This window comes from Cornus florida, unplaced genomic scaffold (genome assembly GCF_030987335.1).
Source record: "Cornus florida cultivar Cherokee Brave unplaced genomic scaffold, ASM3098733v1 CherokeeBrave_3.0.0_Hap2_Chr08, whole genome shotgun sequence".
Classification (NCBI taxonomy): domain Eukaryota; kingdom Viridiplantae; phylum Streptophyta; class Magnoliopsida; order Cornales; family Cornaceae; genus Cornus; species Cornus florida.
Genome location: NW_026775578.1, coordinates 34,625,064 through 34,638,949, shown reverse-complemented (window position 1 = coordinate 34,638,949; position 13,886 = coordinate 34,625,064). Strand labels below are relative to the sequence as shown.

Below are 13,886 nucleotides of genomic sequence, written 5' to 3'. Positions count from 1 at the left end.
GTATAAATATATAATCTGATGTATATATTTTATTTATTTAATGAGGATATAGATAGATTATATACGTAACATGTTTTAAGTTACCTTTTAATATTATGGTAACTTTAGTATTAATAAATAATCTAATGTATATATTTTATTTAATTAATAAAGATATATATAGATTATATACGGTAACATATTTTAAGTTACCTTTTTAATATTTTCATTTTTTTAATTTTTCTTTATTAAGTTGACTTGGATTGGGAAAAGGAATAGGGTTATTATTTAGCCTATAAATACACAACTATAGGTTGAAAAATGAGTGAAAATATATCACGTAATATATTCTAAAGAGAGAGAGTTAGAGAGAGAAGGAGAAAGAGGAAGGAATGAGGAGAAAACCCTTTAGAGAGAAGATCAAGGAAGAAGAAGTTTAACTTTCAATCCGAAAGTTTAAGGCAAGTTCTTCTTCTATCTCTTTCCCTTTGATTCGTGTTTCTGTACATGCCTAGGAAATTCCAGAATTTATTAAACACATAAAATTAAATAATTATGCATGTTTAATTGGGTTAGAACATAGGTTTTATGAAATTGGTTCATATCTGTTCTTGTGTTATGAATTGATAAAATGCATGATTTTGATTTGATTTTTAATGTGAATTTTTACATGTTTAAATTATGTATTTTTCATATCTGTGGAATGATGAAACGTAGAAACATGCCTAAGATTCCTGAACATTAAATAGGGATTAGGTTTGGGTTTTAATAAATTTAAATAGACTCAATCATAATGATTCTTGCTATTTGAATGTTTTAAACAAACGAATGGATTTAATCTTTTAAAATATTTTAGCAATTGAGATTAAATGTATAGGATGAATTGGATATAGAGAATCCTTATTTAACGGTATAATAAAATATCATCTTGTATAAGATTCAGTTTGTGTAGGACATATGATATAGGAAGTTTAAAGAAATAATAAGTCATTCCTATGATGTGATAACTTGATATCATATTTATCATAGTTATTTATGGAATGTTTGATGTATTTCCTTAATTGTTACATCAATTGTTGAATTGTGTGATTTAATGCACCGGTATGGGACGGTGGCATTCTAGGGATGGATTAACTTATCAGTTAAGTCTTACTTATTTTATATAAGGGAATGGATTAACTAAAATGTTAAGTCCTACTTATATTTAAGTCAGGTCAGCTGAACAAGTTGAATGACTTATGGAGGATTAATTTATTATATAAGGGAATGAATTAACTAAAATGTTAAGTCCTACTTATATTCAAGTCAGGTCAGCTAAACAAGTTGAATGACTTATGGATGATTAATTTATACTGGATAGGATGGTTACTAGATTTTATATATATAAGTATGGTGCCATGATATGAGCTTGAGTTTCAGGATCAATGGTTAGGGCGCGTATATCGCCAGGGATGTGTAGCTAGATATAGTGTAGTTGTGTATCCTGGTAGGTCTAGGTACTCATGCCCACTATATGTGCGTTTTGCATGTTGCCTACTATTCAGGTTGAGACAACCCTATAGTCTAGTGAGGTTCCTTTAGTGTGTATATATATATATACGGACTACTAGTTACTGTTGGATTGACTAGGATGTATACGTGTATCGGATCTCTGCTTGAACTGTAGTAGAGTAGAACTTGTTTGTGGGCCTGACCCACCATTATTTTTCAGGTGTTCGTCACAAGTAGAGGTTGTTCGTGCTGAGCGGGGATCAGTCTACTTCATTCTTCCGATGCTACATAGGAGTTCCTTTATGATTCAGTTTCCTATTTTAGATTACTGTCATTTATTTAGTTTGGATTTTCTAGGGGTCCACACAGTATGGATTCCCGAGTTGTATTTTGGAGGATCAGTTGTATCAGAAGAGTTTATTAATTAATGGAAATATATTATGAGGTTTATTATTAGATTATCATTTTAGTTTCTTGTCAGCATTTTATTTATTCTTCTTTATTCTTTTGTACTCTGTGTTCGTTTATTATCAATTTGTTTTGATATCCTCGGGTATTCGGGCGTGGGTCTGGCCAACCCGCATTCGGGAATCCGGGGGTATCACACTGCACCAGCAGAACAGCTCAGTTCAGATAAATTTTGACAAAACGGATTTGTTACGAGTTTAAATTCCTCATGAAGATCCCTTGGTTATTAGCCTGACGGTAGTAGAATTCTTGGTCCGAAAAGTCTTGATTGATTCGGGGAGCAGCGCTAATGTCATGCCAAGAGTAACATTTAACTGGCTCGAGATTGAGCCAGAAAAGCTCAAACCCATAGGAAATCCACTGTTGGGATTCGATGGGAAACGAGTGGAGCCTATTGATATGGTCGAATTGCCTATACCTGCTATTAAAAGAGAATTGATTGAAAGTTTTATGGTCGTTGAGATCCATCCATCTCATAATCTCTTGATGGGAAGAGGATGGATTCACAGGGTCTAAGATGTCCCATCGACTTTGCACCAAGTGATGAGATGCTTAAGTTTAGATAGGAGCAAGGTGATTAATATCCATGGGGATCAAGTAGCAGCCAAAGAGTGTTACACTGTAACTCTGAAAACCGCTGGGAAGGGAAAAGCTCCCGTCCGATCTGATAGCCTGAGATAACAATTACAGGGGCCTCCACCCAAAGAGATTGGGGAGGAGGAAGAACCTTCTGTTATTACGGAAGAACCCCTCATTAATGTGCAGATTGATCCTTTGAACCCAAATAGGACCACAAGAGTAGGGTCAGGGCTTGCAGGGGAGGAGAAACAACAGTTAGTTGATTTATTGTCTCAGAATGCAGATGTGTTTACCTGGAGCCATTCAGATATGCCAGGAATCGATCCCTATGTCTTATCATTCCCTCAATATAGATCCGAATGTCAAGCCTATTAGACAGAAGCAGAGGAGGTTCGCCCCAAAGCGCAATCAAATCATAGCTGATAAAGTTGACAGGTTGCTGGAGGTTGGGTTCATTAGAGAAGTTCAGTACCCGTTTTGGCTCTCAAATGTGGTTGTAGTGCAGAAAAAGAATAGAAAATGGAGAGTCTGTATTGACTTCACCAATCTGAACAAAGCTTGTCCGAAGGATAGTTTTCCGTTACCAAAGATTGATCAAATGGTAAATGCCACTACTGGGTATGAACGGCTGACCTTTCTGGATGCCTACTCAAGTTACAATCAAATCCCTATGGATCTGAATGATAAGGAAAAAACTTCTTTTATCACCGAATGAGGGATCTATTGCTACAAGGTCATGCCGTTCGGATTATAGAACGCAGGAACTACTTACCAAAGGCTGGTTAGCAAGATTTTCAAAAGTCAAATGGGCATAACTGTAGAAGCCTACATTGACGACATGGTGGTAAAAAGTAAAAAGAAAGACCATCATTTGCAACACTTGCAAGATGTGTTCGAGGTGTTGAGAAAGTACGGAATGAAGCTTAACCCAACCAAATGTTCGTTCGATATAGGTTCTGGGCAGTTCCTGGGGCATATGGTCAATAACAGAGGGATTGAAGTTAGCGTAACCCAAGCTGAAACTCTGATGAAAAATACAGAACCAAAAATAGTTAAGGAAGTACAGGCACTCACTGAACGAATAGCGGCACTGAGTCGATTCATCTCTAAGCTGTTAGATCGTTGCAAACCATTCTTAGATACAATAAGAGGCCACGGAAGGCAAGCCTGGGGGTATGAGCAACGACAGGCACTAACCAGGTTGAAAAAGTATATGCAGAACCCTCCAGTTTTATCTGCCCCAAAGCCAGGTGAAAAGTTTTTCATGTATCTTGGCATGTCCAGCATTGCAACAAGTGTCATTCTGATACAATGTGAAGAAGGAAAATAGTTCCCAGTGTTCTACGTTAGTAAAACAATGGCCGAACCGAAAAGAAAGTATTCAAAAGCCGAGCGAGTGATCTTGTCATTGGTGAATGCAAAAGGGAAATTGAGGCACTATTTTGAATCTCATCCTATCGTCATTCTTACACTTTTCTTATAAGGGTGATCCTTGTAATACCCTAGTTTTGAAAGGGATATAATCGAAATTTTATTATTTATTTTATTGTTTTCAATATTTATTTTATTATTTTTAGGTGCTTACGTGGCTATGTGTGAAATTTGTATTACGTGATGTGTGAATTGACTGGTTGGTTTAATTTAATTATATGTTTAATTTGTATTTAATTGGCTTACTTGTTTATTTGTTTTATTTTGATCTCACTGTTGTAAGAAATTGTTTAATTAGGTAATTAAGTTAAATGAGTTTTTAAAATACGTTCAATACTTAGGGTTTTTTTAGAAGCCACGTATGTTGGCCGATGTAGATTTTAATTAGGGTTTTCTATGGGCCGACTAGGATTTAGTGTAGGGTTTGGATTGAACCTAGGTCTTGTGTAAACCTATAAATATAGGTATTAAGTTTTGCCTAGGGTTTGAGAACCCTATTCACGACAGTGGAGGCAGGGAAGGAACAGAGGATGATTTCCTAGTTCGCCGGAGAAACTTAGGAAGACGACGCTGAGGTTTTGAACTGAAAACTCATAAGCAAGTTCTAATCCGAACTCTATCCCGTTGACTTGTGTTCTTTGCATGTCTAATTCAACTCCAGGAATAAATAAGAATCAAACTTAAACTGGTGTTCATGTCTTGATGTTTTTAAACTGAATGTGGTCGTGGGTTGTGTACTGTTGTTTTACATACTTTCTTATGAAATTCTTAATCTAAGTCATGTAAACTGATGTACAGAGAGTTGAACTAGTTATAACACTCTGAGAAGCCTTAATATTACTCTGGTTCACATGATTGATTTACTTAGAACAGTGCGTGTTCTTGAATTATAAACTGCTCGCTTTAACCTCTCGTTGCATAATTCTTGTTCCGATTGTTGATGGTGAATGACTAAGGCATTAAACTGTTTCTGGATCATACTGAGACATAACTTAAACTAGTAACAACCTTAGTAATTTAGGACGGATGAACTGGACGTCGCCGGAGAGGATACAGTTAAAGGAAACAAGCAGAACGGAGGAGAGGAGGAAGGAGGCGGCTCCAAAATATTTTGGAGCCGGCTCAAAGTTCTTTAGAGGCGGCTCCAAGTGAGTTGGAGCCGGCTCCATCTTGTTTGGAGGCAGCTCCAACTTGTTTGGAACCGGCTCCTTCAAGGTTTTTCTAGTTTTTGATGTTTCGGCGACCGTTTAGACTACGAGGGTTGGATTTTGGAGATTTTAGATCCTGTTAGAAGGTATAATTGGGGTTTTCAGTATGTTCTAAGGCCATATTAAAGTTTCCAAGGGTTGGTTAACGTGGTTTAAAACACTGGTGTTTATAGAAAAACAGTGCATAAATTGTTAGATGCAAATTTTGTTAGATGCAAATTTGGAGATCTAGAGGTTTAATTGCCTATGATTTAATTTGCAGTTTACAGTGGATGGTTACACCATACTAGTCATGGAACAGTGGTAGGAATAATCATACTTAAACTTTAATCACTGTTAGCTACGGATTAACTGACGTATAGAATTTAACGACTTACTTCAGTTAGTGTTGGTTTGGTATAATAGTAAGCATATGAATCTGTATATTCTATTATGCTATCTTGGATTTAAATTGATGCTTATATGTATGACATGGATGATCAATTACTGGAACTTAGTTGCTCTGTTATGCTTAATGGGAACCTAGTTGCTAAATATACAGTATTGTGTCTTATAAACTTACTGGATATCTTGGAATAGTTTAAAGTGAGCATGTTAATTCTGATAATATTATTATTATGCTCATAATGGATTACAGAAATGATTATACCTATTCTTCGTATTTTAATCTTATTGGAGAATCATGCTACCGGATGAAAATAACTAAATTGCTTAAATTAATATAGCAATTGTTTGGACTATAACTTGATTATAAAACTTATTTAAATGTATGATAGAGTTGTTGATTTATTAAAACTGATCTATGCATGCTCTGGATACTGGTTATGAACTATTAAACCATTTCTTGCAATTACATGGTTTAGATTTTGGATTTAAATTGCTGACACTTTAATCACTTTTTTTCAATGATATGAATATTTGGTTTTGGACTGTAAATTACTTACTTATTATTTATATGTTGTAATTTACATGGATATGGAGGATTGTATGTACCGGTATGGGACGGTGACATACTAGGTATGGTTTAGCTCAAAACGCTAATTCCTACCTTATGGATTTTAATTGGTGAACAGCTTTACCTGTTCTATCAATTATATGGATTTTGTGGATTGTATGCACCAGCATGGGACGGTGGCATACTAGGGACAGCCTGATTCAAAATGCTCAGTCTTACCTATTTTGGAATAAGGGTACGAATTATAAAAACATAATTCTCCTTATATAAGTCTGTGCGGTTGAATAAGCTGAACGACTTATTGGATCTCTTATATAAGTCTGTGCGGTTGACTAAGCTGAACGATTTATTGGATTTCCTATGGATGGATATGAATGGATTTAAATATATTTTTATAGTACCACGAGATGAGCTTGAGTTTCAGACTCGTTGGTTACGGTGTGTATATGCAGTAGGATGCGTAGCTGGATATGAGGTTGAGGTGTACCCTGTTAGGTCTAGGTACTCATGCCCACCTATGGGTGCGTTTTCGCATGTTGCCTTCTATTCAGGTTAAGACCCTCTCCATAGTCTAGGGAGAGTTCTGTAGTGTGAACATACATACGTACGGACTATTAGCTATTGTTAAGTTGGTTAGAATGTATATGCGTATCGAGTCTGTACTTGGATTGTAGTAGGTTAGAACTTGTTCGTGGGCCTGACCCACCTCTATTTTTCAGGTACTCGTCAGTTCGAGACTTAAACTTGATCGTGCTGAGCAGAGACTACTACTCACTCTTTCGATAACGTAGGACTTTTCTTCATGGTTTATTTTGGATGTTCTTTAAGTAGATTCCATTTCTGTTTGGATTATTAGGGGTCTATTAGAGATGGATTCCCGAGTTGTATTAGAATTGGAGAAATTGGATGTATCAGATTAATTCTTATTTATAAAATTTTATTCTGAGGTTTTCAGCTTTAGATTATTATTCTAGTTTCATTTCTGCAGTTTTATTTATTCCTGTTTTCTTAATTGCATTCTGTATTCGTTTATTGCTAATTGGTTTGATATCCTCGGGTAATCGGGCGTGGGCCTGGCCAACCCGCATCCGAAAATCCGAGGGTATCATAATCTTCATAAGCCAAATCTATCAGAAAGAATGATAAAATAGGCCATTGAGCTGAGCTCCTTCGACATAACATACGAACCTCGAATGGCCATAAAAAGACAAGCGGTGGCTGATTTCTTGCTGGAATGTGATGTAAAAGATATGGAAGAAAACCTCGGAAGTTCATCATGAAAGTTTTTCGCTGATGGTTCTTCAAATCAAATGGGGGCAAGTATAGGGATCAAACTGCTGACTCCAGAAGGCACTACGCTAAGCCAAGCGATCAGCCTTGAATTCAGAGCAACAAATAATGAAGCAGAGTATGAAGCATTACTGGCAGGAGACTGGCTAATGAACTAAAGGTTATGAATCTAATTACTTTTAGCAACTCGCAGCTGATCGTTAGGCAGGTGGCTAGGGAATATGGTACCAAAGATGAGACAATGGAGGCCTACCGTTCTGCCATTATGCACAAAACAAAAAAAATTGATCAGATCAAGTTTGTCCAATTGCCAATAGAGTATAATGAGGATGCCGATCGGCTAGCTTGTAGTGCGTCAAGCTCCGAAGAAACGTTGGCAAGGGTGATTCCAGTTGATGTGCTAACTCATCCCTCTATCTTTGAGGAACCACTCGGCTCGGATCCACGGCAAGTAAATGTCATACCGTATGAGCCAAGTTGAATTGATCCAATTATGATTTTCATACGGGATGGTACGCTGCTCGAACAGAAAGACGAAGCAAGAAAGATCAGATCAAATGCTGCAAAGTATGCCATTATCCATAATTAATTGTATAAGAGATCTTTCTCGGGTCTATATTTGAAATGTGTTACCCCTTCAGAGGCTGGGCATATCATGCGAACGATCCATGAGGGTGTGTGTGGCAACCACTAAGGAGGGAGATCTCTGGCGCACAAAGCGATGACGCAAGGATGTTTTTGGCTGAACATGTCGCGTGATGCAGAAGAATTTTCTAGAAGATGCAATAAGTGCTAAAGGTTTAGACCACTGATCCACCAACCACCTGAACATTTGCACGTAAAGGCCAAACCATGGCCTTTCGCGCAATGGGGGATGGATGTGGTTAGCCCTCTGCCGACCGCGAGATCACAGAACAAATACGTCTGCTTGCAACAGATTATTTTACCAAATGGGTAGAAGCAGAACTGTATCCCAGTGTAACCCAGACTCAAGCAAGACGCTTTATCTAGAGTAATATCATTTGTCGCGTTGGCGTGCCAAGATCGATCGTTATGGACAATGGGACTAATCTTGACAGTAAGCAAGTAAGGGACTTGCTAGAAGAATACGAAATCAATCAAAAGTTGGCAGCGGTTAGCCATCCGCAGGTGAATGGTCAAGCCGAAATTACGAACAGAACAATCTTTGCTTGTATTAAGAAGAAGCTTGAAGACAAAAAGGGTAAATGGTTAGACCAGCTTTCGAACGTCTTGTGGGCTTATAGAACAACCCATAGACGACCAACCGGATAAAGCCCATTTTCTATGGCGTATGGCACCAAGGCAGTAATACCAGTTGAGCATTTAGTTCCGACTGTTCGAAGTTTGGCATGGAATCAAGAGCAGAACGATAGTATATTGAAATTTAACCTTGATTTTCTGGAAGAGAAAAGAGATGCAACAGCAATAAAACTCGCGTCTTATCAGTAAACACTTGTGAATAGCCACAATAAAAAGGTGAAGCATAGAGAATTTGCACCTGGTGATTTAGTTCTGAAGAAGAAGGTGGGAATTGTCAAGAAGATGATGTCACCCTGGGAAGGTCCATACAGAGTTGCAGGGGCCATAGGAAAGGGAGCATACAGTCTAGAGACCATAGCTGGAAGATTGGTCAATATACAATGGAACGCCACATCTCTAAAAAGGTACTACCAATAAAGATTGAATTCTATTCTGAACGATGTTCATTTAGAATTGTGCTCTTGCAAATGTGTAGATTCGCTAAGATTTATAAAAAAAAGAGTTCATTTTGTTTCAAAAATTGATTGAACAAAGAGTAATAAATAAAAAGTAAGTGACATTCTAGCCGAGCGCTAAGCACTTAGCCAAATAAGTGACAAATGGCACTATGAACTGAACACCAAATACTTGCAAAAAAAAAAAAGAGTCAAGTGGCAAGTGGCATTTTAGCAAAGCGCCAAGCACTTAGCCAAGTAAGTGGCAAATGGCACTATGAGCCGAACGCCAAAAAGTTGCACAAAATAAAAAAAGTCATGTGACAAATAGCACTATTAGCCGAACACTAAACACTTGCCAAAATAAACGTCAGTTGAAAAAATCAAATTGTCATGTCATTTAAGCATAGGCTAAAGTATAGATACTTGGCAAAACAGAATTGTCATTTCATTCATCACTGCTAAAGAAGCTCATGATATACAAAAAGTGATATTGGAATGAAATGAAGCAAGTACAGAAGCCAGCAGAACTCTAATATACCACATCCTCTCCTGTGCCTGATCCATTACCCGTTTCACCATTATTGGCTGCCTCATCATCGCCAGCTGTTTCATTATCTCTTTCTCCATCATTGATCGTTTCCTCACCTCTGGATGGAGAGTCAAAATGAATGACTTCCTTATTTGGAAGAGCTCTATCAGTGGATGCAATGGTTGGAGGAATAATAGTAGTGATGGGAGAGATGCTTAGAGGGCGAACGGGTGGGATAATCCCAGAGGTTACAATCTCATTGCACTCTATTAATATATTTTCAGCAGGATCAGGAAGTGGATCCTTGTAAACGCTCGCGTGTCAATATCTAGAGAGGCGTCGAGGTCATCTGGACCTGCATAGGAGCTTGATTCACCTTCGGGAAGAGATCGGTCAATAAAACCATCTCTATACCCTTCGGCATATCTGAAAGCCCCAATCTGAGAAAAATGATCATGAAGAGCCTTCATGCCACTATCAACTCTACCTTTGACATTCAGCAAAACAATACGTTTATTTGAGAATTTCTCTTCCGAAACAGAATGGGTCAGCCGTTCAGAAACTAGAGTGCGTTGAAGGTTCCCCTTCTCAACCTTCAGAGCGTCTCTTTCTGTCTACATAACATTTCTTTCTGTTTTTAAGGAGTCCAGCTCATCATGAAGAGAGTCTCACTCGTTCTTTAAGGCATCCCTTTCAGCTTTCAGAGTATCCATTTCTTTCTCTGAATCGGTTAGCTTGGCTTACAGTTCTATATTCTTTGTTTCAATTATCTTCATGCTCTTGACAGATCTATCAAGCCCAAGGGAGGGGGTCTTGACTCTCTTATTTGCCAGTTCGAGATTCCTCTGGAAAGTGATCATCCCGAACAAAGTCTGCACAAAGACACAAGCGTACGTATACAGTCAATATAAGTATAAGATGATCTGAATGAGAATAATGATTGAAAGTTAGTCCAAAAGGCATAGAAAAGCTACTTCAACAGCAGCGGCAGGAAATCGGTTGAACATGTCATTGAAGGGCATTTCTTTCTAGAAGTGTAGATCTTGTGGAGTCCAAATGCCCTTGTAAAAAGCAAAGGCAGTAGCAGCATCCTTAATCACAAAGTCTGTAGGAGCCATAACTGACCCATCCTCCCTTTTGAGTACAGGGCACCAAGGAACTACTGCTGGGGAAAAAATGGAGGTTCTGGCTGACTCACCTTCCGGAATGGATACTTGAGGTGAAGGCAGAGTAGTGGTGACCCTGTAAGTCCTAGCTCTTCGAGTTAAAAGAAGGTCAACCTGGTTGGAACCACTTTCAGGTTGGGGTCTTTTGCCCAAGCTTTTCTTCGAAGTAACTGTTCGGACGAGAGAAGATCCTTCAGTGTTCGGAACGGTGGGAGGAGGAACTTCGTTTGGAGCCTCAAAAGGGTTGTCGTTCAGCAATATAGGTGGAACTTCGATGGAAGTGGATACAGGATGTTCAGAAGTAGGCTGATCAGGGTTCTGAGCCATAACTGGAGCAGTCTGGATGGCCACAGAGACAACTGGGGTAGTTACAGGGGCGGTTGCAGAAAAGGCTCTCCTTCTGCTGAAAGTGGGAATTTGGATGTGTTCCATAGTGCCACCAAGGACTGATATGTCTGAAAGGTTGTCCGGAGTAAACAGATCGGAAGTAGAGGGAATGTCGTTCAGATGATTAAGTCTAGCCCTACAAATGCTAAAAACCAATTCATCGTGAGGAATGTGAAGGTAACGGCAAAGGAAAGTACAGAAACGAGGAAGACAAATTTCACAAGGGCAATCGTTCTTGTGCTTCTTATGTTTCTTATATAAGGGGATAGAACACTCTCCAAAAGTGATCGCGATAGGGAAAGTCTGAGTGAATGGTGTTTGCCAAGCCCCACTGACCCCAATCAAGTTACTTTTTCCAACCCTTTTTAAAGGCGAGTTTGTCCGTGCATATAGATCGTTTTTCAAGGGGAAAGAAGTGGAAGTACATGTCATTCGTTCTGATTTTAGTGACTCGATAGCAAAGAAGAAGATCTATGATGTCAAAATCTAGATTTCTATCACGATTTAAGATCAAGAGAACTGATATCACCCTAAGGAAGTTGGGGTTAACTTGAAGAGGGCAAAGCCCTAATTTGTTAAAAACATAACAGAAGAACGGGTGCAAGGGAAATCTAATTACATTTAGGTGAAGAACAGAAAAGAGGATCTCTCCAGGAAGAAGACCCTTACCGGATCTCTCATCTAGGCCCTCGGGATAAACCCTAATGGAAACATCATTAAGGATTTCGTTCATCAAACGAAGAGCCTCTAAGTCTGGAGCCATTATAATCGTGGAGGAAATTCCCAATTTTAGGGTTCTCTCTTTTAAGAAAAGTAGTAAAAAGCAAAATCCTAGAAAAATAACGAGGGATTGGAACTAACCTTAGAAAGGAGGTCTGCAAAGTACACCGCAGCAAAGTGAAAGATGATGAATCGCAAAGGGAGAGTTCACCGGAGAAGACTGGTAATTGACAAAGATGATTAGAAAAGATAATGCTCGAGGATGAAGATGAGAAGGATAGAAGAAAACCTAAATGAGGAAAGTTTGGATTTTTAAGGGGAAAATGATTCAATATCCAAGGAACCATGGCAATAATGGTTCATCGAATCTCAAAGCGTGGGTCTCTAAGCCAACCGTTCGCTTCCCCACATCACCACCTCGAGCAGTCTTGTCATGATTAAATCTCTTCGATAATCTCACCCCAATTAATTAGGGAGAGATTATGGGAGCAGGTGAAGAAACCAAAAATGACCTGGGTGGGGCGCAACCCAAATTACTAAAGGATGAATCGAGCAAGAGCAGTAGACCCGATCAAGTGGAATCCCATCAAGCCCAATCTCCATTAGACAGACTCCAGGCCCAATCTACAAAAGAAGGAAGCAAGTCCATGTATAAAGAAAAAGTCCAGTAAAATGGCCCAGCATGATGAGTAAGATAGGAAGCTTCTAGAATAATTGTAAATCCCTACAAATAGAAGGAAAAGAGAGGGAAAAAAGGTTGCGATATTTTGAAGTGTAAAACTAATCTTTCCAAATAGAAAGAGTTTGTTTCTCGCATCTTCAGAAGTGGACTGCACAAAACTCACCACTTTGATGAGGGGACTCTGTAAAATAGATCAGGTAGTTGGGTTGTTTAATGCAATAGGGGCGAAATGGTTTCAACCCAATACAATTACTTGTGGAACAATTATAAATGGGTTGTGCAAAACGGGGAACACTAGGGCTGCAATAGAGTTGGTTAAGAAGATGGAAGAGAGAAATTGGGAAACCAATGTCATTGCTTATAACATGATCATTGACAGTCTTTGTAAGGACAGATTGGTAGCTGAGGCTTTTGACTTCTTTTCAGAAATGATACATAAAGGCTTTTTGCCAAATGCTTATACTTACAACTCCTTAATCCTTGTCCTATGCAATTCAAACCAATGGAAAGAGGCTACAAGGTTATTGAATGAAATGGTGAACCGAAAAATCGAACCGAATGTAAGATCCTTCACTATAATGGTGGATGCACTTTGTAAGGTAGGGAAGGTTGCAGAAGCAGTAGAAATAGTTGAAGTGATGATTCGAAGGTATAAGGAGCCTAATACAGTCACGTACAGTGCACTGATAAATGGATATTGTCTGCAAAGCAAATTCCATAAGGCAAAGAAGGTACTTGATTTGATGGTTGGTTGGGGTTGTACCCCTAATATTCATAGCTATAACATCTTGATTAATGGGTATTGTAAGAAAAGAAGAATGACCGAGGCTCTAAGACTTTTTCATGAAATTTCTCTGATGGGATTGGTTCCTAATACTATTACTTACACCACTTTTATAAGTCGTTTTTGCCATGCAGGAAAACCTCTAACCGCATAACAACTTCTGAACCAGATGCAAGCCCATGGCCAACATCCTGATCTTATGACCTACTCCACTTTGTTAGATGGATTGTGTAAGAACCAATGTCTTGCTGAGGCAATGGCCTTATTTCCAGAGATGGAAGAAAGTGGACTGCATCCTAATATTGTGGTTTACAACATCCTTGTTGATGGTATGTGCAAAACTGGAAGCATTAGAGGTGCAAGGGAATTCTTTTATGGTCTTTCTTCCAAAAGGTTGCAACCTGATGTTCACACATATAATATCATGATCAATGGACTCTGTAAGGGTGGGTTGTTAAGCGAAGCAAACATGTTACTCAAGAAAATGGAAGAGAGTGGT

At 38.5% G+C, this 13,886-nt stretch overlaps 1 protein-coding gene across 1 annotated transcript; it reads left to right on the top strand.

The window, feature by feature from the left end:
• The first annotated feature begins 11,157 nt into the window (after positions 1–11,157).
• LOC132270039 (pentatricopeptide repeat-containing protein At1g62914, mitochondrial-like) lies at positions 11,158–13,582 on the top strand. Its single transcript, XM_059771254.1, has 3 exons — positions 11,158–11,276; positions 12,719–13,402; positions 13,522–13,582. The coding sequence occupies exons 1-3, from the start codon at positions 11,158–11,160 to the stop codon at positions 13,580–13,582; spliced, it is 864 nt and encodes a 287-aa protein (XP_059627237.1).
• Positions 13,583–13,886: the final 304 nt, after the last annotated feature.